This window comes from Pseudoliparis swirei, chromosome 19, assembly GCF_029220125.1.
Source record: "Pseudoliparis swirei isolate HS2019 ecotype Mariana Trench chromosome 19, NWPU_hadal_v1, whole genome shotgun sequence".
In the NCBI taxonomy this organism is placed as follows: Eukaryota; Metazoa; Chordata; class Actinopteri; order Perciformes; family Liparidae; genus Pseudoliparis; species Pseudoliparis swirei.
This window is the reverse complement of record NC_079406.1, coordinates 13675166-13697896: the sequence shown is the minus strand read 5'-3', so window position 1 is coordinate 13697896 and position 22731 is coordinate 13675166. Positions and strand designations below refer to the sequence as shown.

General features: G+C 41.0%; 2 protein-coding genes across 6 annotated transcripts; both read right to left on the bottom strand.

The window, feature by feature from the left end:
- Window positions 1-5898: 5898 nt before the first annotated feature.
- tmco6 (transmembrane and coiled-coil domains 6) lies at window positions 5899-11077 on the bottom strand. Of its 3 annotated transcripts, XM_056440190.1 has the most exons (13): window positions 10902-11077; window positions 10230-10336; window positions 10012-10124; window positions 9717-9900; window positions 9517-9621; window positions 9097-9188; window positions 8848-8964; window positions 8597-8723; window positions 7478-7658; window positions 6990-7084; window positions 6728-6895; window positions 6497-6631; window positions 5899-6410 (listed from the first exon to the last, which is right to left on the bottom strand). In XM_056440190.1, exons 1-13 carry the CDS (start codon window positions 10990-10992, stop codon window positions 6357-6359), a joined length of 1569 nt encoding a protein of 522 aa, XP_056296165.1. In that variant the 5' UTR covers window positions 10993-11077; the 3' UTR covers window positions 5899-6356. The 3 variants fall into 3 exon arrangements, with proteins under 3 accessions (XP_056296165.1, XP_056296164.1, XP_056296167.1); XM_056440189.1 differs by having other exon boundaries at window positions 6497-6895; XM_056440192.1 differs by lacking the exons at window positions 10230-10336; window positions 10902-11077 and having other exon boundaries at window positions 6497-6895; window positions 9717-9928; window positions 10012-10088.
- A 2184-nt stretch (window positions 11078-13261) lies between these two features.
- Window positions 13262-20079, bottom strand: tcof1 (treacle ribosome biogenesis factor 1). 3 transcript variants are annotated; one of them, XM_056440186.1, is made up of 8 exons: window positions 19912-20079; window positions 19287-19333; window positions 19109-19191; window positions 18136-18191; window positions 17871-18018; window positions 14195-15577; window positions 14027-14100; window positions 13262-13583 (listed from the first exon to the last, which is right to left on the bottom strand). In XM_056440186.1, exons 1-8 carry the CDS (start codon window positions 20017-20019, stop codon window positions 13551-13553), a joined length of 1932 nt encoding a protein of 643 aa, XP_056296161.1. In that variant the 5' UTR covers window positions 20020-20079; the 3' UTR covers window positions 13262-13550. The 3 variants fall into 3 exon arrangements, with proteins under 3 accessions (XP_056296161.1, XP_056296162.1, XP_056296163.1); XM_056440187.1 differs by having other exon boundaries at window positions 19109-19188; XM_056440188.1 differs by lacking the exons at window positions 19109-19191; window positions 19287-19333; window positions 19912-20079 and adding an exon at window positions 18821-18972.
- Window positions 20080-22731: the final 2652 nt, after the last annotated feature.

Genomic DNA, 22731 nt, shown 5'->3' with positions numbered 1-22731 from the left:
GAATTCATGAACATTAATTTTATTAAAATGTTCAGCTATTGTGAAAAGATATAACAGGAAGTTGTAGATGTGTGTGTGATGGCATGACAGCGGTGACCACCGGGGTTTACGAGGACCGACGCCGCCTCCCGCTCCTCCCGCCTCGTCACCGAGGGCCGGAGAGCAGAGCCGGTCCTCTTCTCCCATCGGACATCACGCGTTCCCGGGCAGCCTCGTCTCTTCTCTTCTCTTCTCGTCTCTTCTCTTCTCTTCTCTTCTCTTCTCTTCTCTTCTCTTCTCTTCTCTTCTCTTCTCTTCTCTTCTCTTCTTACTGCTCTACTGGAAATCACTGCTATATACAAACTCTGTTTCGCTGCTCCGTGACGTCACGACTTCAAAGCGCAGAGCGCAGACTGTTTCCATGGTGACTCAGTGACGTCACGGAGAATGTCTTGTCCGCGAGCGCGCGATTAACATCCGCCAGCTAAATCTGCCAGTAGGTGGCGCGTGGTTTTTTCGTTTGATGCAACACAGTTCCTAATATAGATTAATCAAAGTAATGTTTCTGTGCAGAGTTGTTGCTGTTATTATATTTATATTTCCACCGCAGAGTAAACGGTTCACCTTTATACCACTAGATGGCAGTATACCTGTTATTGATACATATGTATTTAATGCCGTTTATTTCCTCTGATATTTAATGTTCATGGTTAATTTCCAGCATAGTTGTATAAATCATGTATTTACTTCTTTTATTTGGGTCATTTTGGAACTTAATCGTTGCATTGTTTGATGCAACACAGTTAATCAACATGTAATTAAATAACTATTTCACACTTTCATTAATTATTCAGAATGGTTAACTGAAGATATTGAAATGTGTGAAAGTAAGTTAGTCTGGGGGGGCGGGGAAATATTTGTTTATCAAGGTGTGAGTTGGCCCAGATCGGTGTTAACCGAACTGTGCAAGCATGGAATGCACACAGGATTCCTGGTATGTCTTCGGGTTGGTCTTTCAATCCTTTTTTAATGTGAATAATTATTTTCAAAATGTTTTACTATTGAATGTTTCTTAAACATGTTTAATCAAATACTAGAAGGAGCATGTTGCAATACATGGCATGGTTGTGACAGCCACATTGAATTATTATTACAGGGAGGGGGATACCAAATTACTTGGCCAGAGATGGATGCCCAAAGAAGCTGTCGACAGACCTTTTGCCAAATGCATCTGTGGCTGCAGACTGGTACGACCAGGAAGTGGGCTCACTGACACGAGTGTCAGACTTTGGCACCAACCCATTTCCAAGTTTACAGGACCAGGAAGCTGCAGTGAGGGAATTTGCTCTGCAGTGCCCTGATACAAGTGTCCTGCTGGACAATGCAGTGAATAATCTGCCACAACCGTTCAAAGATGGACTCAAAGGCCTCATCGACATCTCAAGGAGAAATTGTCAACGCTGATGTTTTTGTGTGTGTCTAAGTTGTTATTGTCTGTGCTTTTTAATTAATTGGTTCAACGAAGGAGGTCAACGAAGGAGGTCAACCTTTTGACCACGTGGTGCAGAGACAACAACCTCTTGCTGAATGTCATCAAAACAAAGGAGATTGTGGTTGACTTCAGGAAAAGCCACACTGTACACCCACCACTGACCATCGATGGTGCTGCTGTGGAGCGAGTGAGCAGCACCAAATTCCTGGGGGTGCACATCAGTGAGGACCTCTCCTGGGCAACCAACTCTGCATCACTGACGAAGAAAGCCCAGCAGCACCTCTACTTTCTCCGCAAGCTCAAGAGAGCGAAAGCTCCCATACCCATCCTGAACACATTCTACCGGGGCACCATTGAAAGCATCCTGTCCAGCTGCATCACTGTGTGGGGCAGTAGCTGCACTGAACACAGCAAGAAAGCACTGCAACGCATAGTGAACACAGCTGGTAAGATCATTGGTGCCCCACTCCCTTCCTTGCAAGACATTTACACCACCCGCCTCACCCGGAGAGCTACCTCGATTGTGAATGACACCAGCCACCCTGCACACAGTCTGTTCAGCCTCCTACCCTCTGGAAGAAGGTATAGGAGCCTCCGTTGCCACACCACCAGACTCAGGAATGGCTTCATACACCGAGCTGTCAGGAAGCTAAATTTTCTCCCCTCACTCCCCCCAGCCAAATCCTCCAGTCTGACAGGAAGCTGCAAATCCCCCCGCCCCCCTAAAAAATCACTCAAGACTCTGCACTTTAATCACTTGTATTCACTTGTCTAAAATTATATTACGTATTTATAGTATTTATATATATATAGTATTTATAGTATTTATATATATATAGTATTTATAACAACTGTACGTGAATATTTATCTTCATGTTTACTTAGTATTAGGAAATGTCTTGTCTGTTGTGCCTGTGCACTTTTATATGTGTCACCGTGGGAGAGTGGGAAACGTCTTATCGATTCCTTTGTATGTCTAACATGTGAAGAAATTGACAATAAAAGCTACTTACTTACTTACTTAACTGACGGGATGTTTTTTTCTTTTCTTCAAATGTTGGGGGTTTAAAGGGAGAAATATGTTCTTATTGAATAAACACTTATGTCTTCAATGTCTGGCACGAATTTCATTTTTAATCTGTAATGGGAAAGGCTGGACCTGAAACACCAACTATTGATAGTGACACGGTGTGTTGACCCCCTGCCAGTGTGAGTAAGGCACTGGAAGATGGCTTGTTCAGTGACCTCTGACCTAGGTAACAAACGTACACCCCAAAATATATACACACAAGACGGTTGCAGCCGGTTTAGGGCGGTGAAGCCATGATAACTTCATACATTAGCCACCATTGTATCACTTGTTTCAGGCTGATAAATCGGTCTCCCCGACAGCCGGGTATCACAGATTTGGACCCAGTGTGAAGATTTCCCACTGGAGGATGCTTGTGGGAAAAGATTTACACTACATGGAAGTCTGACGACACACATGAGAGGCCACACAGGAGAAGAACCATTCAGTTGTGATGTTTGTGGGAAAAAATGTAAAAAACACAATAATCTGAAGAGACACATGCTTGTCCACACAGGAGAGAAACCGTTTACTTGTGATGTTTGTGGTTGGGAACCTCGCTTGTTTATGAAGGGCAGCTTAAGGACCCTGACACCCTCAGTTTGGATGCCAATCTGACACCTATTGCTTCACTAAGAACACAGCTGATGTCTGAGCACGACAATCACACAGCAGGAACAAACATCAATGATAAACAATCTGAGCCAACCTATAAATCACATAATACTAAATACCATTTTGACCTGAGCTTGTAGCAGGTATAAAGCTTCAGTGGAAGCTCAGTCAGGACGGTTCATACATCTGACATTCACTTTTCATTTGGAACAGCTCTTGGAAGGCAACACTTTGATGATGTAAATCATGCGAGCAGAAAAACTGCAGATGGAAGAATCAGAGGAATTGAGATCCAGCAATACAATTCAAATACAGGAATGTAATCCTAATGCAATGCTACCACTAATTCTGAAGGCTTCCTCTTTTAGGGGAGTAGTTAACTTGTGCTTGACATAAAGAATTAGAAAATACCAAAGATTGTCTTTCTTTACTAATCTAGAAGTGTGCAGATGTCATTGGATCAGATATAAGTAGGCTACATGTGAGCTGCTGCTCTAAACTAAAGGCCATGACCTGTTAGGCCTACTCTGAGCGAAACCTGTTGCTATTAGCTAAAGAAGGCCATGACTTGCTACTCTAAACTAAAGAAGGTCATGACTTGTTGCTCCGAGCTAAAGAAGGCCACGACCTGCTGCTCTGAGCTAAAGAAGGCCATGACTTGCTGCTCTAAACTAAAGAAGGCCATGGCCTATTGCTCTGAGCTAAAGAAGGCTCTGAGCTGAATATGGCTTATCTAAATGTACATGCAGAGATATAGCCATACGGCTAAACACAGACAACAACTCCTAACAATCACGACTATAAACTATGTGAGACATCTTAGAGATGTGAGAGGAGCTGTGCTCTCCATGTTTCAGTCTGATACAATAACTCATGGAGTCAACTCCTCAGAACATGTTCACACAACACAGAGCTCCATCCTTCTGGAGACCAAAGGACTACATGATGGTGATGTGATGTAGTCAGAGGAGTAAGACAGCAGAGTCACAACAGAACAGGTTACATGTTGATGATGATTTAGTTTATTTCAATCAGCAAAATATACAACAATCATAATTCAACAAATGAAGAAAGTGGCTGACCAAAAGGGTCGAGGCTGAAGCTAACGAGCTTATAAGTGCCCTAACCTATGATTTCTCGAAAAAAACTTATATATATATATAATATATATAATGATGACGTAGTAATGAAGGTTACAGGTGAAGCACAGGTGGTGCTGTGACTGGCTGCTAACTGAAGGCTGCTTAATAAGAAAAAATCAACTACTGTCTCTTTATTTTTCAATTGTCAATATGTATTGCCTCGTGGTCATCATATCCTCACTCTTCCATGTAGGAATGTTTAGTTCCAAAATGACCCAAATAAAAGAAGTAAATACATGATTTATACAACTATGCTGGAAATTAACCATGAACATTAAATATCAGAGGAAATAAACGGCATTAAATACATATGTATCAATAACAGGTATACTGCCATCTAGTGGTATAAAGGTGAACCGTTTACTCTGCGGTGGAAATATAAATATAATAACAGCAACAACTCTGCACAGAAACATTACTTTGATTAATCTATATTAGGAACTGTGTTGCATCAAACAATGCAACAAGTGAGAAGGTGATTCTTGCTGTGTACATGAATATTAAACTTCCCGTCGTCACCACTGTTGCTAACATATCCAGGTTTAATTATTTATTCTTTATATTGACTAAATTATATTCTTCTAACGTTACCCTGCTATGTGTTTGCATCGTTAAAATATCCCGGTTTAATTCTTTATTCTTTATATTGATTAATTAATATTCTTCTAAGGTTAATACGAATATGTATCACTGGCTTTTATTTTGACTTTCATTTTAAGCACTTCCGTTCTGTCGTTTTTGGTTTCAGACAGCAGAAACGAAATACGGAGGTGGTATTCCGTTTATCCGTTTTTGGTTTTCAGACGGAAAACGAAAAAACCACGTGATTTCCGTATTCCGTATTTGGAATGAAACGAAAAAACAAAATAACATTACGTACACGGACCGAGGAGGAGGGAGGGGCGCGGCGGGGGGGCTCGTGAGCGCCGCGGAGCGGGTCTAGGCGAAATTCTCACAAGAACTCAAATAAATGCCCCGTCGGATATTAAAACACATTTGGGGGGACTTGATGACAGAAAGAGTAACTTTTATTCTTAAATACGGATGAATTAAAAAAAAGTGTCTCCAGCAAAAAGGGCACTTTACTCATCCAGGGCAAAGGGGCTGGTGCTTGAGCACCACTAGGGCTCTATCTGTGCACGTGCCTGCATATATATAACTATATAACTATATATATATATAGTTACAGTGATAAGTAGATCAGAAATATTGATGTATAGACTGCAGTCTTCAGATTAAATCTCCCTTGGCACTAGTATCAAAAATATAATTTGAGTTTTTGCAGATTCATGTGTAGTTAGGTTGGAACTAATTATTTCACTATCAATGAATCTGCTGATTATTTTCTATATTAATTTATTATGATAGATTGTCAAAATATTTTCAGGTAGTTTTTCTGTTGATTGATTTCATCAGCTGGGATAACAGCTGGGATAACAGTACCTAGTGTTGGATTTTTCTGGAGCAATGATCTTGAGGCTGCTTCTTATGTTGTCTTCATTATTAATCCTTATTTCTAAATAAATATATTTGGTCCAGAAACTAAAACCTAAATATTGTTATCCAGAGAATATGTTACTCTCAAAAACTTGAATCCAAAATCTGTAATAAAGTTGATATTTCGTGGAAGTACAGTTTTCACTGGCAATGCATTATTGGCTCAAAATGGATGACACTTCATCACAATACCAACAAAAAGGTGCTTTGGCATCCCCTGACTCTACAGTCGGTCATAAAAACCCATCCTCTGTAAGACAGCTGTTCCAGTTGACCATGAGAGACTGTGATGAGCAAAAATACTTCAGTCTTCTTCTGTGATGGTGGCACAATATTCAACAGTCAAAAAGTCTCCAATATTAAAAACACATCATATTTCATCTCTACATATAATAAAATACTATTCATAAGAACACTTGAGATACCAGTAGATTAGTCAAAAGGTATTAAAAATGACTTTAAATTGAACAACATTGTTTTTACATTTTTACAGATTGCAAGAAGTAAACAAGCAGTCGTGTACTCTCGAGTGTGTCCTCATGGTTGCGGTGACACGCTGCCCCTATAGGTGTACATGGGATGCCTCCCTGTTGCCTGAAGAACATGGGTTGTTGTCCTGCAGCAAAACAGTTAATATTAGTGAATTTAACAAAATAAAATAATGAATTATCATCAATTCAACAAACGGAACACAGTGTTTACCGAGCAATACGATGAGTAGGACACCAGATGGTCCTCCAGGAGATGTGTTGCTCTTCGTCTGATCTCTCCTTCACTGTTGTACTGAATGGCTTCCAACAGTGAAAGCCCGCCTTGCCTCACAAACTCCTCTGCCACCTTGAGGGAAGGAACACCTAGAGTTAAAGCCGTTTCTACCACTGTAGCTGGCTCTCTGGTTTGGTTATCCCAACTGAGCAGGCTGCAATAAGTTACCTGTGGACCACTAACTACCAGCATGTAAAGGACATCCATACTCAACGTCACCATCTCCTGGTCGGCCATTTTAAGCGTAGCACAGAGTGCAGACAACAATCCCCGATGGGCCAGCTGAGCACAGAACTCTTTTTTCTTGTGGGCAATATTTGCTAGAATCCTCAGGATCTAACAACAATATAACAAAAAGGGCAATAAGATTGAGTGTGAGAAACAAGGAACTCCAAGAGAAATATATAATGAGGCTCTAGCTTGCACAGACCATGGTGTTGATGCCTTGAGAAAAGGGGAGGAGCTGTATCAGTCCAGGGACCAAGTTGAGATCCAGGAGTGCAGAGCAGAAAGCACTGGAGTGAGCTGTAAAATACAAGATGGAAAATGGACTGGAGCAAACTTCATCACACACATGAACTCATAATACATATCACAATCATCATGGTACACAAGGCTTCTTCAGCTTTTAGATCTAAAACTTTTAAAAATGGCATTCTGTGTGATTCTACTGAATCGATTTTTTTGTTGCTTTGCATTACATACAACAAGCCCTGGATACGTTACCTGGTAAAACCCATAGAATAATATATAACCCATAGAATATTACTTGTGTGGCCCCGTTTGTCCCAGATCCAAATGACCAGAATATAGTAAAGACAAATAACAATTTACACTGTTTTAAGACCCAAATCAGTGCAGACAGATGTGTTTGAGAATTAGCAGCAATCAGGTGTGACTACGACAGACTGTTCCAACCTGTGAGATTGTTGAGGACCCAGGCACTCTCTCTTGCCAACGCTGGCTGGGTCTGCAGGTAGGCCTGAAGAAGTGCACATAGAGCAACCACGATACCAACGTCACCCACTTGAGTGCTCAGGTCGTTCCCTGGACAGGAGGACAGAAGGTTTCCCACGCACCTCAGCAGAGGACAGATGAACTAAAGAGGAACAATTTAAAATCGCCATGTCAGTGAAAAAGTTGCATACTTCAGCCTACCTTGCCTGTCAAGGGCACGGCCCATGCGGACGTGCCAGTTGTGGATGACATGCTCGACTCAGTCCGCAGACTCCCAAAGCCCTGACCTTGTAACGATGAGTGCTGTTTGCTTAATAATTCAAAGTTTATTATTATTAAATGTGTCACCAAGTGTGAAGTAAATCTGATAAATGGTTCTCAAGATATGCAAAGGTCACACAGTAATTTAGACTTCTTGTGTTTTAGTTGGATATTCCCATTGACTGGCTAAATGGCATCAAATAAGTCATGTATATGTATGTATATATACACATATATATAGGCGTTTTTATTTCTATGAGCAAATGGCTTACATGGTCAGATTCCTCTGGATCCACAAAATCCAGAAAGAAAATAATTTAGTTTTTGAGAATTTTGTCTAAAAGGTTGAGGGCCAGTATGTAATGGGGGGTCCCCAGCAATACACTCGTAAAGTAGTTCAGATGAGTTGTTCTTGAGATGTGCAATGAGCATGAAGAAAGACAGAAAGGAATTCCTTGTTTTATAGTTAGATTTCAAAGTAAATGTATATGTCAAAATCCTCATAATACGATAATATAGCTTCAGGCCGTACGGAACTCCTTTACAATTTGTGTAATGAAATAAAGCAAAACCAAGACCACACAATGAGGTCACTTAGTTTACATCTTTGGTAACTTTTGGATTATCTGATAACAAAGATGGTTTATTTATTGCTTTTCAGCTACCGACTCAAGTCTTCCTTGAACACACGCAGTGATGAACAGTGGTGCACATGATTTGTTCTGAGATTTTAAAAACAGAACAGAGCACAACAACTAAAACTAAAAACAAGAGCCTTAAAAATAACAACCCATAAAGAAATATGTATTTAATCCTTACCAGCTCCATCCCTTCTTCTTTGTTTCCTTCAGCCACAGCACCACCTAGTGACACTACCAGGGAACTGCACTGCAACAAAGCTCCGTGGGCCAACAGCACTCGGTTGTCCTTCATGCTATTGAGTGAGCTAAAAGCACGAGAGAAAGATCACCACTCTTATGAGAAATGAAATTCCACTCTTTTTGAAGCGATGACATATAAGGACAACTTACTCTGTACTGTATACGAGACTAATGACACTTGGCTCTCACCTGCATGTGAGGTAGTGCAGACACCACGCACACTCAATGGCAGGTGCCAGGCCAAACTTTGGGTCAGAAGTCAGGACTGATAACAAGTTTGAGGGTAAACTGGAATCAAGGACCGCCCTGCAGACACAGAGGAAGACTATCAAGCAAAGGAAAAGTGTTTATTATAAGCGAAGCCAAGAGAAATCATATGAACATTTTCTTAGAGAACAGTCCTGAAAAGAACGGAGAGATAAACTGGTGTGTAATTACAGGATTATTTTCTCTGCAGCATCTTTAGCCTGGAGAAACTGAGAGAGGGTGAATCCAACCGCTTCCACCACCGCAAGGTTATGGCTCTGGTTCTGGACAGACGCACAGAAAATATCAAGTGGGACATGTTAACATTACTATATTGTGTGGCATCAGAGCTATGGCATACATTTGATTTAGATTTAGTTCCTTTGTTCTTTTTCTACAAATTATATATATATATATATATATATTGTATATGCATGTTTGCTATCATTAAAAAACAATAGATATCAATCTGAATACCAAAATTAAAACCCAAATACATATCTAACAAATATTCAGGTCCAGCTATTATTATTTGTTAAAGATTTACTGACATATTAATAATGCACAGTGAAGATATAGGTGTGACTAAGGTGGTATTACAGGTGAGTTTACCTCTAAACAGTTGGCCAGAGCTGGTATGATTCCCTGGGCCAGGAGCTTCTCTTTTACAATATCGCTGTCTGGGCATAAATTACCAAGCGTGTACAGACACAGCTCCTGCGGACACATGAACATACAAACATGGGAAGTTAAAATATCCTGCGTGACTAGGGGATAATAATACACTTCAACTGGTATGACAGGATACTCACAGTGAACTTGGTGCTCTGGCCAGACAGGTAGGTGAGCAGGTAGGGGGTGGCAGGCAGACAGGCAGGTGACACGTTGGTGTGGGACGAGTGAGACAGCTCATGAAGGCACCGAACAGCGTGCAGACGGCAAGTAGCATCTGAGCCAGTGAGGAAGCCAACCAGAAGATGCATGCTATTCTCCTGCCTACAGGGAGAATGTTTTATTACACAGACAACACACGAGAAACAGAGATATGGATGTCAATAATGTAATTTAATATCACGCTTGATGTGGCAACACAAGTTATCACCCTACTTGATGAAGGTGAGCTGTGCTGATGGGTCGCGGAGAACTTTACTCAAAGTTCTCAGGTGAGCCTCCCTTTCTGGCCCACTGTGTTGAAGTTTGAGGAATAAACTGACCACGTCCTATAAACGAGGAGCAGATTCAATTGGGAAATTTGACTTGATCATCTGAATCTGGTCATTATTATTAATATTATCCAGACCATAATTCATGAGTGTCTGTCTCACCTGTTCTCCGGAGTTGGTGTCCATAGTGACCTGTGGCATGTCCTCATCGTCATTAAGCAGGAGTCTCTTGCTCACCAGCTGCCTGTCTCTGCGGGCTTGTCTCAGCGCTACAACATTTAACACAGACAACAATCACTTAACCTTGTGCTTCAGTCATCTGAGAGACAGAGAGTACGCAATCAAACCTACTGTTCAGTGCAAAGATACTCTTTAAAAGACAGTAATCTGTCAAATACCCTGTGGATGATGTCAAACTAGCTGGAGGATCATTTGAGTTACAGATGTAGTTTTAACAAGATGAGACATATATTCGTGTCGTCGATATAGAAGATATTGTGCCCAGGGTGGTTTGACACATGGTCCGTGTGTATTCGGGGTTAAATCCATGCTTTATGTTGATTGTTTATCTCACTCATCTATACAGGAACCATGATAGGAAAAAAATGCAGCATAGTTAACGTAGCTTAATAAAGCTAGCGAGCACTTAAAGTGAGGTAAACCTTTTTATTATTATTATTATTGATTAACTGCATTAGCGTGAACAGCTAACCGACCATGCACGACCAACGGAAAGTGTACGTTACGCCAACTCGTTAACTAGCCGATAAGTTAACACTCATAAGTTACACGACAACGTTAAAGTTAGTCAACATAACGCTGCTCAACACTCACCTTTCTCATGCTCGCGTCTCTTTAATTTCAGCGCCTCCAAACTGTCACATTGCCGGCCAGCTTTGTGACGAACTTTGTTTAACCGCCACATTTTGTTTTGTCGAGGTCACTGAAGGCTTGTTGACAAAAACAGGACTATTGAATAAAGCTAACGTTGTTAGGTTTATGACCGTAGAGCTGCCATGTTGGAGTGTTACAGCAGGGGGCGCTAGAGTGCAGTTTAACAGGGATGGCGAGAGTCTGACGCATGCGCAGTAACTGGAGCTGCCATGTTGGAGTGTTTCAAGTTTCAAGTTTTTATTGTCACATCCCCTTTTATACAAGTATAATCGGTTCGTGAAATTCTTATGTGCAAAACACCCGACAGCAGTAGCAGACTAAAAAAAGAATAAGAATGAGAATAAACTATACAATATCCACACAAAAAAAGAAGAAAGTATTAACAATATATATATAAAACAATGTAATAGAATATACATTGTTACAGCAGGCGGCGCTGGAGGAGGACAGGTATGCGGTATGACATGCGCAGTGTAGAAAATAACCCCAAATGTTTGAGGTTTACAGGAAGCGGCACTACGGTTCTTAAACGTTAGCTCAGCTCACTGATAATACAGGACTGTCTCAGAAAATTAGAATATTGTGATAAAGTTCTTTATTTTCTGTAATGCAATTAAAAAAACAAAAATGTCATGCATTCTGGATTCATTACAAATCAACTGAAATATTGCAAGCCTTTTATTCTTTTAATATTGCTGATTATGGCTTACAGCTTAAGAAAACTCTAAAATCCTATCTCATAAAATTTTAATATTTCCTCAGACCAAGTAAAAAAAAGATTTATAACAGCTGAGTGTTTGTCAAGGCTCAGGAAACCCTTGCAGGTGTTTCGAGTTAATTAGACAATTCAAGTGATTTGTTTAATACCCTACTAGTATACTTTTTCATGATATTCTAATATTTAGAGATAGGATATTTGAGTTTTCTTAAGCTGTAAGCCATAATCAGCAATATTAAAAGAATAAAAGGCTTGCAATATTTCAGTTGATTTGTAATGAATCCAGAATGCATGACATTTTTGTTTTTTGAATTGCATTACAGAAAATGAACTTCATCACAATATTCTAATTTTCTGAGACAGTCCTGTATATATCACAAATTTCAAATTTGGCTTTACAATCTGTACACATACGACATCCTTGTCCCAGGACCTCACATCGGATCAGGAAATACTTCCAAGAAACAGAAAAAAGGGAAGAAACCTTCAGAGCAGCAGATGGAAAGAAGCAATATTAAAAAAGAGAAGCTTGATAACTGAAGGCTCATATACATGTGTTTATAAAAATAAAAAGTCCTGCACCAGAAATAAATGAATGTTAATCTCCTTGTGATAGACCTGGCAGCTGCTACAGCGCCACCAAGCGGACACACCTGTGTGAATATAAGCCACTGAAGTAAAACGGAACACACTGCTTTCATCTTCTCTCTGTCCATACCAAAAGACTCCAGATAGGTACAGGTTTACAAAATAAAAAGGAGTTTAATTTGTATTAAAAGTGGTATTTACAATGCATTCAAGAAAGCTTTATCAGACGTTTAAAAGAAAAAAAAACTTTTTGAAAACATAGGTATTTTTGCCAAATTACAAAGTGGCTGTTAAAATTGTTTTCATATTATTTTGAATACATATTTAAAAAATGTTTGAGCGATGTAACCTTTTTTTTTTTTTTTTACCTCAAGAGCTGAGTTAGCAGGCCCCAAATTAAATCTTAGCAGACCCAAAATTAAATCTTTTGCTGTCAAAATATATTTTTTATTTTTTAAATGGTATGAAAATAATGGGGGTTGTTTGATATTATGCTCTTCATGATTAGCCTAAATACATTTGAAGTAATTTGATTGAATGAAGTCGTTATTAGGGTGCAACACAGAATTGGGTGATGTGTCCTCTTTATATTCTTTAAATAACAGTCAAACCAGAAGGGGTTTGACCCCAGAGGACAACAGGTGTGAATAGTTGCTGCCATCAGAACAATAAAATAAAAATAAAAAAGCATCCTCACTCAACTTTGACATATGCTACTCTGCAATAAGCCAAAAATAATATAAAGTAAGATTAATTCATTTTTTCCTTTTTATTTAAAAAAAAGAAGAAAAAAAAGAGAGTATATTTTTATGTAAACAAGGTATATTGGCCCTAAATTCCAAAAAGATGGGCAAAAATGTGTGTTATGGTTTGGACTGAAGTAAGACTAAAGGTGTGAAACAGAATGTGTTGACAATTTATACTATATGCTTTAAATAAGTCAAACCAAGCAGTCATTTTTTACCCCAGAGGACCAAAGGTAATCACAATTAGGAGAACATTACATGGGTTTAATTAAGAGTGACCATCAAGTCCATAAAACAATCACTTATTAATCCCATTAACATTTTCATGCCATTAAAATGGCAATATTGGATACAATTAAAAGAAATATACAGCAAACTGGAAAAAAATATTTTTAAAAAGATAAAAAATGTACCAAAATACAAACAAAAAAATCTCTTTACATTATATTCAAACCATTCAAATATGATCAGAAATGAGGAAGACGGGATGGGATATGTTGCCTTCTTGCTTCAGATCCGATGAAAAATCAAACATCTTCAAGACCCTGTGCTTGTGGAGGATTTCTTTTTCTGTGAAGAATTGCAGAATATTAAATTTAAAAAGAGATCAGAGTAAATGAATCCTCTAGTGCAGCGATTCCCAAACTGTGGGCCGCGAAGGTACTGCAGGTGGGCCGCGAGAGGTCATTTACAATAAATAAATAAAATGTTTTTAATTTTCAATTTTGAAAAGTTTGAAATTAATATAAAAATATTTATGATTTAAATTACGTGTTATTCTTTTATCTGACCTATTTTTCTGACCGCCAAACAAAACAATGTCAAATGGGGCGCCCTCAATAGTATTAGTTTATGTTTTGATCAGAGTTGTGATCAGCGCCGCCGCTCCCATAACGCGCACTACGCGCTGCGCGTAGGGCACCAAGTCCTGAGGGGGCACCACAAAATAGGCAACAAAAAAAAGTTACATGTTATTCTGCTTGGACAGGAGTAGGTGAAAAGTGCTGTGATACCTTTTTGTGAGTTTGTGTAACTGCAGAGTCTGGGGTAGAAACTGTGACTTCGGCTGATTTCAACTGGGTTTTCTCTGACAGAATGACAAATGAAAAAGTGAATACAAACTTGCAATAACAAACACAACAACATCATTTTGTTACTTAAAGTGTGATCCATCTACTCACTTTTCTTTTTCTCTGTCGAGGGACATGCCCCGAGGCTGGGTGGAGCTAGAGGCAGTGTGTCATTATTTTTCAATGAGTCCTTTTTTGTTTTCTTTTTCGTTTCAGTATTCTGCTCTGTCTTTTTCTCTTCGTCACTGCTCTCCGATTTCTTTATTATTGTTTTTACCGACATATACTCATTATTTTTCTTTTCTGTAAGTATCTGGTCTGGATTTTCCTTTCTCTTCTGTACTTTCTCTTCCTCAGCTATCGACTCTGAAGTTTCCTCACTGTTGGCGATCTTCTTTCTCTTCTTCCGTACTTTCTCTTCTTCGGCTATTTGCTCTGAAGTTTCCTCACTGTTGGCGATCTTCTTTCTCTTCTTCCGTACTTTCTCTTCTTCAGCTATCTGCTCTGAAGTTTCCTCACTGTTGGCGATCTTCTTTTTCTTCTTCTGTACTTTCTCTTCTTCAGCTATTTGCTCTGAAGTTTCCTCACTGTTGGCGATCTTCTTTTTCTTCTTCTGTACTTTCTCTTCTTCAGCTATTTGATCTGAAGTTTCCTCACTGTTGGCGATCTTCTTTTTCTTCTTCTGTACGTTCTCTTCTTCGGCTATCTGCTCTGAAGTTTCCTCACTGTGAGCGATCTTCTTTCTCTTCTTCTTTGCTTTTTTCCCTTCAGCTATCAGTTCTGAGTTTTCATTTACTTTCTCAGCAACTGGCTCTGAATTTGTCTCATCAGTTTTCTTTTCTTGCACTATTGGCTCAGATTGATTCTTTAAATTACCATCTCCACTTTTATTCTTTTCTATTGCTTCTTCGACACTATTGATACTTTTTTTATCTCTCTTTGTTCTTTTTGCATTCTTCTTCTCCTCTGCAGGATTATCATCTCTTATATCTTGCTGCTTTTCCACTATACTGTCCTTGTCTTTCCCATCTCCACCAGTCTCATGTGTATTCTCTTCCACCTTGCTTTCAGTCTTTTTCTTCTTCTTCTTCGCCGCCGTCGTCGTCGTCGTCGTCGTCGTCGTGTTTGGCTCAGACGTTGCCTCATTAGTGTTTTCTTTACTAGGATTCACATCTTTCCTTTTCTCCTTCTTTGGTGTTTGACTGGGTGTCGCGGCACTGTCTTTTACGGCGTTGGCGTTTGGCGCTTGACTCGGGGTGGCAGAGGAGGAGGAGGAGGAGGTCACAGGCGCAGTCTTTTTTGTCCTGCTCCTCTTGGGTGCACTATTTGTTGTTGATGTTTGTGTCATGGCTTTCTCATCCACTGTTTTATTCTTTCCAACTGTGTCGTTTTTCACGGGAGGCTTGGCCCGGGATTTCCTCACTCTTTTTATTATGGGGGGTGTAGCAGACGAGTCCAGTGCCTTGAGGGTGTCCATCTTGGCTATGTCGAACTCTGTGGACAGAGTAAACACGGTGAAGACATTGAAAAAATATAGCACGGTGGCACAAATTTCTTAAAAGAAAACAGCTACAGAGCTACTGTCCACGGCTCCGTTAGGATGAAATCACTGTTTCCCATGGTGAGGTTGTTCTTGGGAGGTGCCATCCTGTCTCGGGGTTGTCTTCCTCCCTTTAAGTGAGAGGACCCAGCTCTCCTCTGTCATCTTCCACCATGTACTGCATCAATCCTCTTAACTTTCTCCACCAAGCCATCAGTCATTCTCTCTTTACAATGTGAAACACACACATGTTTCTGACTATGTGAATCATTTCCATGCTTGCTCTTTGAAAATCTTAACTGTAGCTTAATCTGATGAAATGGGATTTGGTCTGTGGTGTAGAAAGGAAATAATGCTTGTAAAACTAGAACGGGCACTCGGTAGAGCGCATACCTTCGCATATCACAAGATTGGGCATTGAATTATGAACATGTTGGCATTAGTTGCATGCCAATTGGATACAAATTGACCGTCCTATGGTAAAAAGAAGATTTTGACCTTTTCATGACCTTGACCTTTGACCCGATCGATCCCAAAATCTAATCAAATGGTCCCCGGATAATAACCAATCATCCCACCAAATTTCATGCGTTTCAAAGAAGATTTTGACCTTTTCATGACCTCGACCTTTGACCCGATATATCCCAAAATCTAATCAAATGGTCCCCGGATAATAACCAATCATCCCACCAAATATCATGCGATTCGGTTTAATACTTTTGGACTTATGCGAATAACACGCAAACAAATAAATACACGGCGATCAAAACATTACCTTCCGCATTTTCAATGCGAAGGTAATAACTGTAGTGTAGTTTAGGGACTTCTCCTAAATAGGGCTGCAACTAACGATTATTTTGATAATCGATTAATCGGTTGATTATTTTATCGATTAATCGGATAAAAAAACAAAAAAACTTTAATTGTCAACCCTTTATTCAAAACAGGGTCCGTACGGTCATGAAAAACCTGGAAAAGTCATGGAATTTTTAAATGGCTATTCGCAGGCCTAGAAAAGTAATTGAAAAAAAAAATATCCCAAAATATTTGGAAAAGTAATGCAAATTTGTTTTATTCAAATTTTAATTTACACGGTATATATACGGTATGCTTTGGAATTCTCATTGTTAGTTTAAATACTACATCTTCTCACTTTGTCACGTATAGACAGAGTTTTCACAAAATGTTTAATCATGGAAATTTGGTTTAAAGTCATGGAAAGGTCCTGGAGATCCACTGGTCACCATGGTGATGAACCGTCAAAACAGACTGACAGCTTTCCTCTCCTGAGCAGTGGTCCCCACGTGGCCCCCTGAACAATACCAGAGACGCGTTCCGATCTATTATTTTTTTCACCTGGCCCGCTGCCGTTGAGATTGCAGTGAGACGGGGAAAAAATGTGGAGTGGTGCTCTTCGCAATAAAACATCATTGATGGGACGTGTCGAGTCTCGGCCAATCAGCGTTCAGATGTCCACAGCGTTTGGGAAGTTAGGTTAGCTTGAATGTTAGTCCGCTACATCTGCTGCTGTCACGCTGCACGGTGTAGCGATGCTAACAAAGTAACCGTACATTAAAAACTATGTGATTTAGCATATTTTTAGTATCGATACTTCATTAAAAGAGCGCCCGATCAGAGCTCATGCGCTGCTCCGCTCCGTTAAATGTTGTCTGCACGCGCAGCGCTCATAGTGAGTAGCGTCGTGGCTTATCTCCGTTGCCTTTCTCCGCGGAAAAATATTTTCCGCTATCCGCCACGGAATAAATAACCACGTTTTCTACGTTATACTCTTGTGGAAATGCCACACACGTCGTGACATGTAGCGCCCTGGTGTCTGGGTTCATAACGTCACCCGGAGGCACACTTAGCTCCGTGAATGTCTCCGACTACGTGAATGACTTCCGCATCCAGCGCCACGTGAGCAGCAGCAGCCAATTAGATTCATCAACAGAGGAGCAGCTTAGTGCTGATTGGCTCTCACAACGCAGCGTTCTGTCCTCTCCCTCCGCTCCGCTCTGGTTTCTCCTGCGCTGCTCTGCGCTCAACTCAACTTTGTTTATACTCCGTGACTTATTGAGCGCCGTAATAATCGCGCGACACAACGAATCGATAATTAAATTCGTTGCCAACTATTTTAATTATCGATTTTTATCGATTCGTTGTTGCAGCCCAACTCCTAAATCTTTTCATTCTTTCGATGCATGCAGAGGATCCTCTGAATAATATTTATCTCCATCTCACACCTACCTGTCAAGACCAGTTTCTTCCATTTATCTACATCCAGACTGCTGTCAGAGTCTGAATCATCTCCTCCAGCCGGGTCTTTTGCATGGCTCTTTGATTTTTTAGCCGTGGTGACATTTCCATCCCTTTTTTCCCTTTTTGCTGGCACAGACTAAAAGAATAGAAAATATAGATCAGGCGAATCAGTAAAGTTACCGAACATGAACCGGACCATTTCTTAAACGTGGCTCAAATGTCACATCAAAAAAATCATATTTGAAATAATCACCTTTGTTGGTATCTCTGTTTTGCTAGCAGGTTTGTCCTTCATTTTCCTTGGCGTGGCTGGACAGAAAAATAGTGTGTACAATGAGTTAAATATACATACTATCAATTCTCACTTTGCACCAACAGGACTGTGGGATGACCCGCTCGGCCACTGGCTCGTGTCCCTGCAGGTGGGTCATCGGCAACACCTGGTCTCTCTCTCTCTCTCTTAACTTTCTCCACCAAGCCATCCGTCATTCTCTCTTTACAATGTGAAACACACACATGTTTCTGACTCTGTGAATCATTTCCATGCTTGCTCTTTGAAAATCTTAACTGTAGCTTAATCTGATGAAATGGGATTTGGTCTGTGGTGTAGAAAGGAAATAATGCTTGTAAAACTAGAACGGGCACTCGGTAGAGCGCATACCTTCGCATATCACAAGATTGGGCATTGAATTATGAACATGTTGGCATTAGTTGCATACCAATTGGATTCTCTCTCTCTCTCTCTCTCTCTCTCTCTCTCTCTCTGTCTGTGTCTCTCTGTGTGTGTGTGTGTGTCCTGAGCCCCGGTTTGGCTGTCTGTAGGAAAGTATGGCTTGACCCGATACTATACAACAGTGGTCCCCACTGTGGTTCACACAGGTGAGCACACTCTCACTAGCTCTAAATCTGTCCTTCTGTACACATTACATCTATTGCACCTGTCCATCCTGGAGAGGGATCCTCCTCTGTTGCTCTCCTGACGGTATCTTCCATTTTCTCCCCCTGAAGGGTTATTTGGGAGTTTTTCCTGATCCGATGTGAGGTTTTGGGGCAGGGATGTCTATGTGTAAAGATTGTAAAATTTGTAATTTGTGAAATTGGGCTATACAAATAAACTGAATTGAATTGTGTACCGAACAATGTTGCTGATAGAACAATGTGTTTTGGCTTCCGGCCTTCATCAGTATCATCCATCTATTTCAAGACTAGACCGAGAGCAGTCATACCTTTAGATAGTGGCCTTCTTGGTTCTTCACAACTGGAGTGTTTGGCCAAATTTGGCTTTTTCTTCTTCTTCTTTGAGTCACTGCTGGGGATAAAAATCATATTTAGTACACATATCACCACCAATAAAGTAAAATTGAGATGTTTGATTCATGCAAAGAATTGAGAAATCATACTTACTTCAACCACGAACTGTAGATGTCCAATAACGAGGTTTTTGTCAACGCCTGCAAACCCAAAACATCAAATTGTTCAATGATCGGGCAGTTTATTACAGGGGGACTATTCTAACACACAATGCAATCCTGATGTTGATAGCCTTACTGGCATAGGACTTATGACAGACATTTTGCAGAAAAATTACATGAAAGTAATGCATTCACGTACATCCAGTAATATTATGAGGTCCTGACTAGTTGAGAGCTCCTGGGACTATCACACAAAATATAATTGCAAAAAAACAAAGATACAGTAGAAAATAAGTCGAGTAAATTGCAAACTACTGCAAAGGAGAGTATGGGACAAAAAGCACACTTATTACACTAAAAACTATTATATTAATGTTGTTCATGACATATGTGGAGAATAGAATAGTTCTGTATACTCAACATAAGTTGGTAGTTTAATACAAGTAAAGACAGTCTGCTGATGCACAGAATCAAAAGACAGGTTCCTTTTTTGTTACACAGCAACTGGAACATATTTACAAACTCCAGCAGGTACAGGAGTTATATCAGCTGGATATGTGTTTATGTGTTTGTTTGTGTGTGCGTGTGCGTGTGTTTGTGTGTGAGAGAGAGCTGACCTGTGGGATGTGAGTCTGTAGCTCATCTGCAGCGGAGTGGAAACCCTGCTCCTTCAAATAGCAGTAGATCAGCTGAGTCAGCTCAGGGTGTGTTGCGTTCACGGACATGTTCTAAACTCAAAGACAAAGAAACACACAGTACCGACTAACTTAAAAGTAGTTTCATATCAAAACTGTCAACACGCTTCTCAGACACTGCTACTCCATTGAAACACGCATGTTAGCACGCTGAACTCAGGATGTGGTTCCGTTTCCAGCTGCAATGCACCATGGGGGATGTAGTTCTTCCGCGAAACAATTTCCGTTCAGCCATGGCCCGATGGCAGTCATGGTGGTCCGTGCAAACTATTTATAGTTTAAATAAAATATCCTATTGTGTTGAAAAGTCTTTTTGATTGGGTTATTTTAGATTATTTCCATCTTGGCACAGTCTGCCGTTTCATCAATATTTGCTTTTTAAAAACCAGAATATCACAGTGGCCCCAGTATTTTATCGAGGCATTCCCACGAACAAAGACCTTTTCTTTTTCCATTTCTTTCTTTTCCGTCTGCTCCTAACTTTAATTAGATTTTGCTCAATTTCAGTTCAGTTGCGTATCCTGTTTCCGTCCCTCGTACTTCACTGGGACACTCGGACCATGTCATGGTCCACCTAATTCCCTCATACAGGCAGAAATTAAAGCTCTGTAAGCCTGTTTAGAGGAAATTTAAGTGGACCAGTGGAGCTCTGGAGGATCTTCGGGCATGTTCGAACTACAGGATTAGCAGGGCGGTGAGATGCGCTAAACGACTGTACTCTGAGAAACTGCAACACCAGCTCTGAGCAAAGGACTCTGCTTCTGCCTTTAGTTATCAAGCTCCTCTTTTATGGAACCAGCTTCCAATTTCAGTCCTGGAGGCAGACACAGTCACCTCATTTAAGAGTAGACTTAAGACTTTCCTCTTTGACAGAGCTTATAGTTAGGGCTGAATCAGGTTCACCTGGTCCAGCCCCTTGATATGCTGCTATAGGCTTATAGCTGCTGGGGGACGCTTTAGGATGCACTGAGTACCTATCTCCTCTTTTTTCTCTCCTTAGGGATGAATTTTCATCTCTCAATCACACGTTATTAACTCTGCTTTCTCCCCGGAGTCCTTTTGACTTCACGTCTCATGGGGTCATCGGACCCTATGAGACGGCATAGATCCTATCTGCCTGATGGATCATCGAGGTCTGGGTCGTGGAATTCCTGCTCCTGACTGCGCCACTGTCCTGTTGAGACTCCGCCCACTGTTGAGACTCCGCCCACTCCTCCTCCCAACCGCCATCTGCCTGATGGATCGTGGAGGTCTCCATCGTGGAATATGCCTACTATGAACTATTCATACACTCTGTCATATTCATTGAATGTATTTTAACTCTAAATCTGTCCTTCTGTACACATTACATATATTGCACCTGTCCATCCTGGAGAGGGATCCTCCTCTGTTGCTCTCCTGAAGGTTTCTTCCCTTTTTTCCCCCTGAAGGGTTATTTGGGAGTTTTTCCTGATCCGATGTGAGGTTTTGGGGCAGGGATGTCTATGTGTACAGATTGTAAAGCACTCCGAGACAAATTTGTAATTTGTGAAATTGGGCTATACAAATGAACTGAATTGAATTGAATTGAATTCTGTCTGGAGAAGCCCCAAAAAAAATTCCATGAATGACCTCTGCCCGGCAGATGAGCTGAACGAGTTCTACTGTCGCTTTGAAAGACAATGGGACAGCCTTGAATTCATGCCTGATAGCTCCATTAACCAGCCCCAGGACAACAGTCCCCCCATCAGGGGTTCATGCGTCTGTACCACCCATTCCAACACCTCCCCCGCCCCCCCCCCCACTCCACTTATGACCCACTCTATTCTGGAGAGAGGCGTCAACAGGCTTTTAAAAAAACAGAACCCTCGCAAAGCGGCCAGCCCGGACTCTATCTCCCCCTCCACCCTGAAGCATTATGCTGATGAGCGGTCTCCGGTGTTCACAGCCATCTTCAATACCTCCCTGGAGACATGACACATATCAGCCTGCTTCAAGGCCTCCACCATTATCCCCGTCCCCAAAAAACCTAGGATCACATGACTCAATGACTACAGGCCCGTCGCCCTGACCTCTGTGGTTGTGAATGCCTAGTCCTGTCCCACCTCAAACCCTCACCGACCCACTCCTGGACCCCCTGCAATTCTGTAGACGACACTATCAACATGGCCCTTCACTTCATCCTCCAGCATCTGGACTCCCCAGGAACCGACAGCAGGATCCTGCTTATAGACTTCAGCTCTGCCTTTTACACCATCATCCCGTCTCTGCTGCATGACAAGCTCTCTCAGCTGCATGTGCCTGACTCCAACTGCAAGTGGATCACAGACTTCCTGTCTGACAGGAAGCATCACATGAAGCTGGGAAAACATGTCTCAGCCTCTCGGCCCATTAGCACCGGTTCCCCCCAAGACAGTGTTCTTTCCCCTCTGCTCTTCTCCCTGTACACCAACAGCTGCACCTCCAGTCACCAGTCCGTCAAGCTCCTGAAGTTTCCGGATGACACCACCCTCATTGGACTCATCTCTGTTGATTGTTGTTGATTGTTACTGCACCACCCACCATGACAAATCCCTTGTATGTTAAAAAAACACACTTGGCAATAAAAGGTTCTGATTCTGATTCTGATTCTGAAAAGACAAATGAGGTGTTTAGAGAATCCAACTCTAGTTTCACTAAGTTAGTTATGACACGACGGCAGACGGATGTTAGTGACGTCAGTCTGCAGCTGTGAAACTACAATGTTCAGGAGATGGACTACAA

Bases quoted from the DNA above. Each gene is read 5' to 3' on its own strand.
- tcof1 (XM_056440186.1), bottom strand. From the start codon at position 20,019: ATGTCCGTGAACGCAACACACCCTGAGCTGACTCAGCTGATCTACTGC. The intron at 18,019-18,135 runs GTGATTATTTCA...CTATTCTTTTAG, and splicing joins AAACAGAGATACCAACAAAG to TCTGTGCCAGCAAAAAGGGA. The intron at 14,101-14,194 runs GTGAGTAGATGG...TCATTCTGTCAG, and splicing joins CTCGACAGAGAAAAAGAAAA to AGAAAACCCAGTTGAAATCA.
- tmco6 (XM_056440189.1), bottom strand. From the start codon at position 10,992: ATGTGGCGGTTAAACAAAGTTCGTCACAAAGCTGGCCGGCAATGTGAC. The intron at 8,724-8,847 runs GTGAGAGCCAAG...TCGTGCTTTTAG, and splicing joins CTGCACTACCTCACATGCAG to CTCACTCAATAGCATGAAGG. The intron at 7,085-7,477 runs GTTGGAACAGTC...TGTATTTTACAG, and splicing joins GGTCCTCAACAATCTCACAG to CTCACTCCAGTGCTTTCTGC.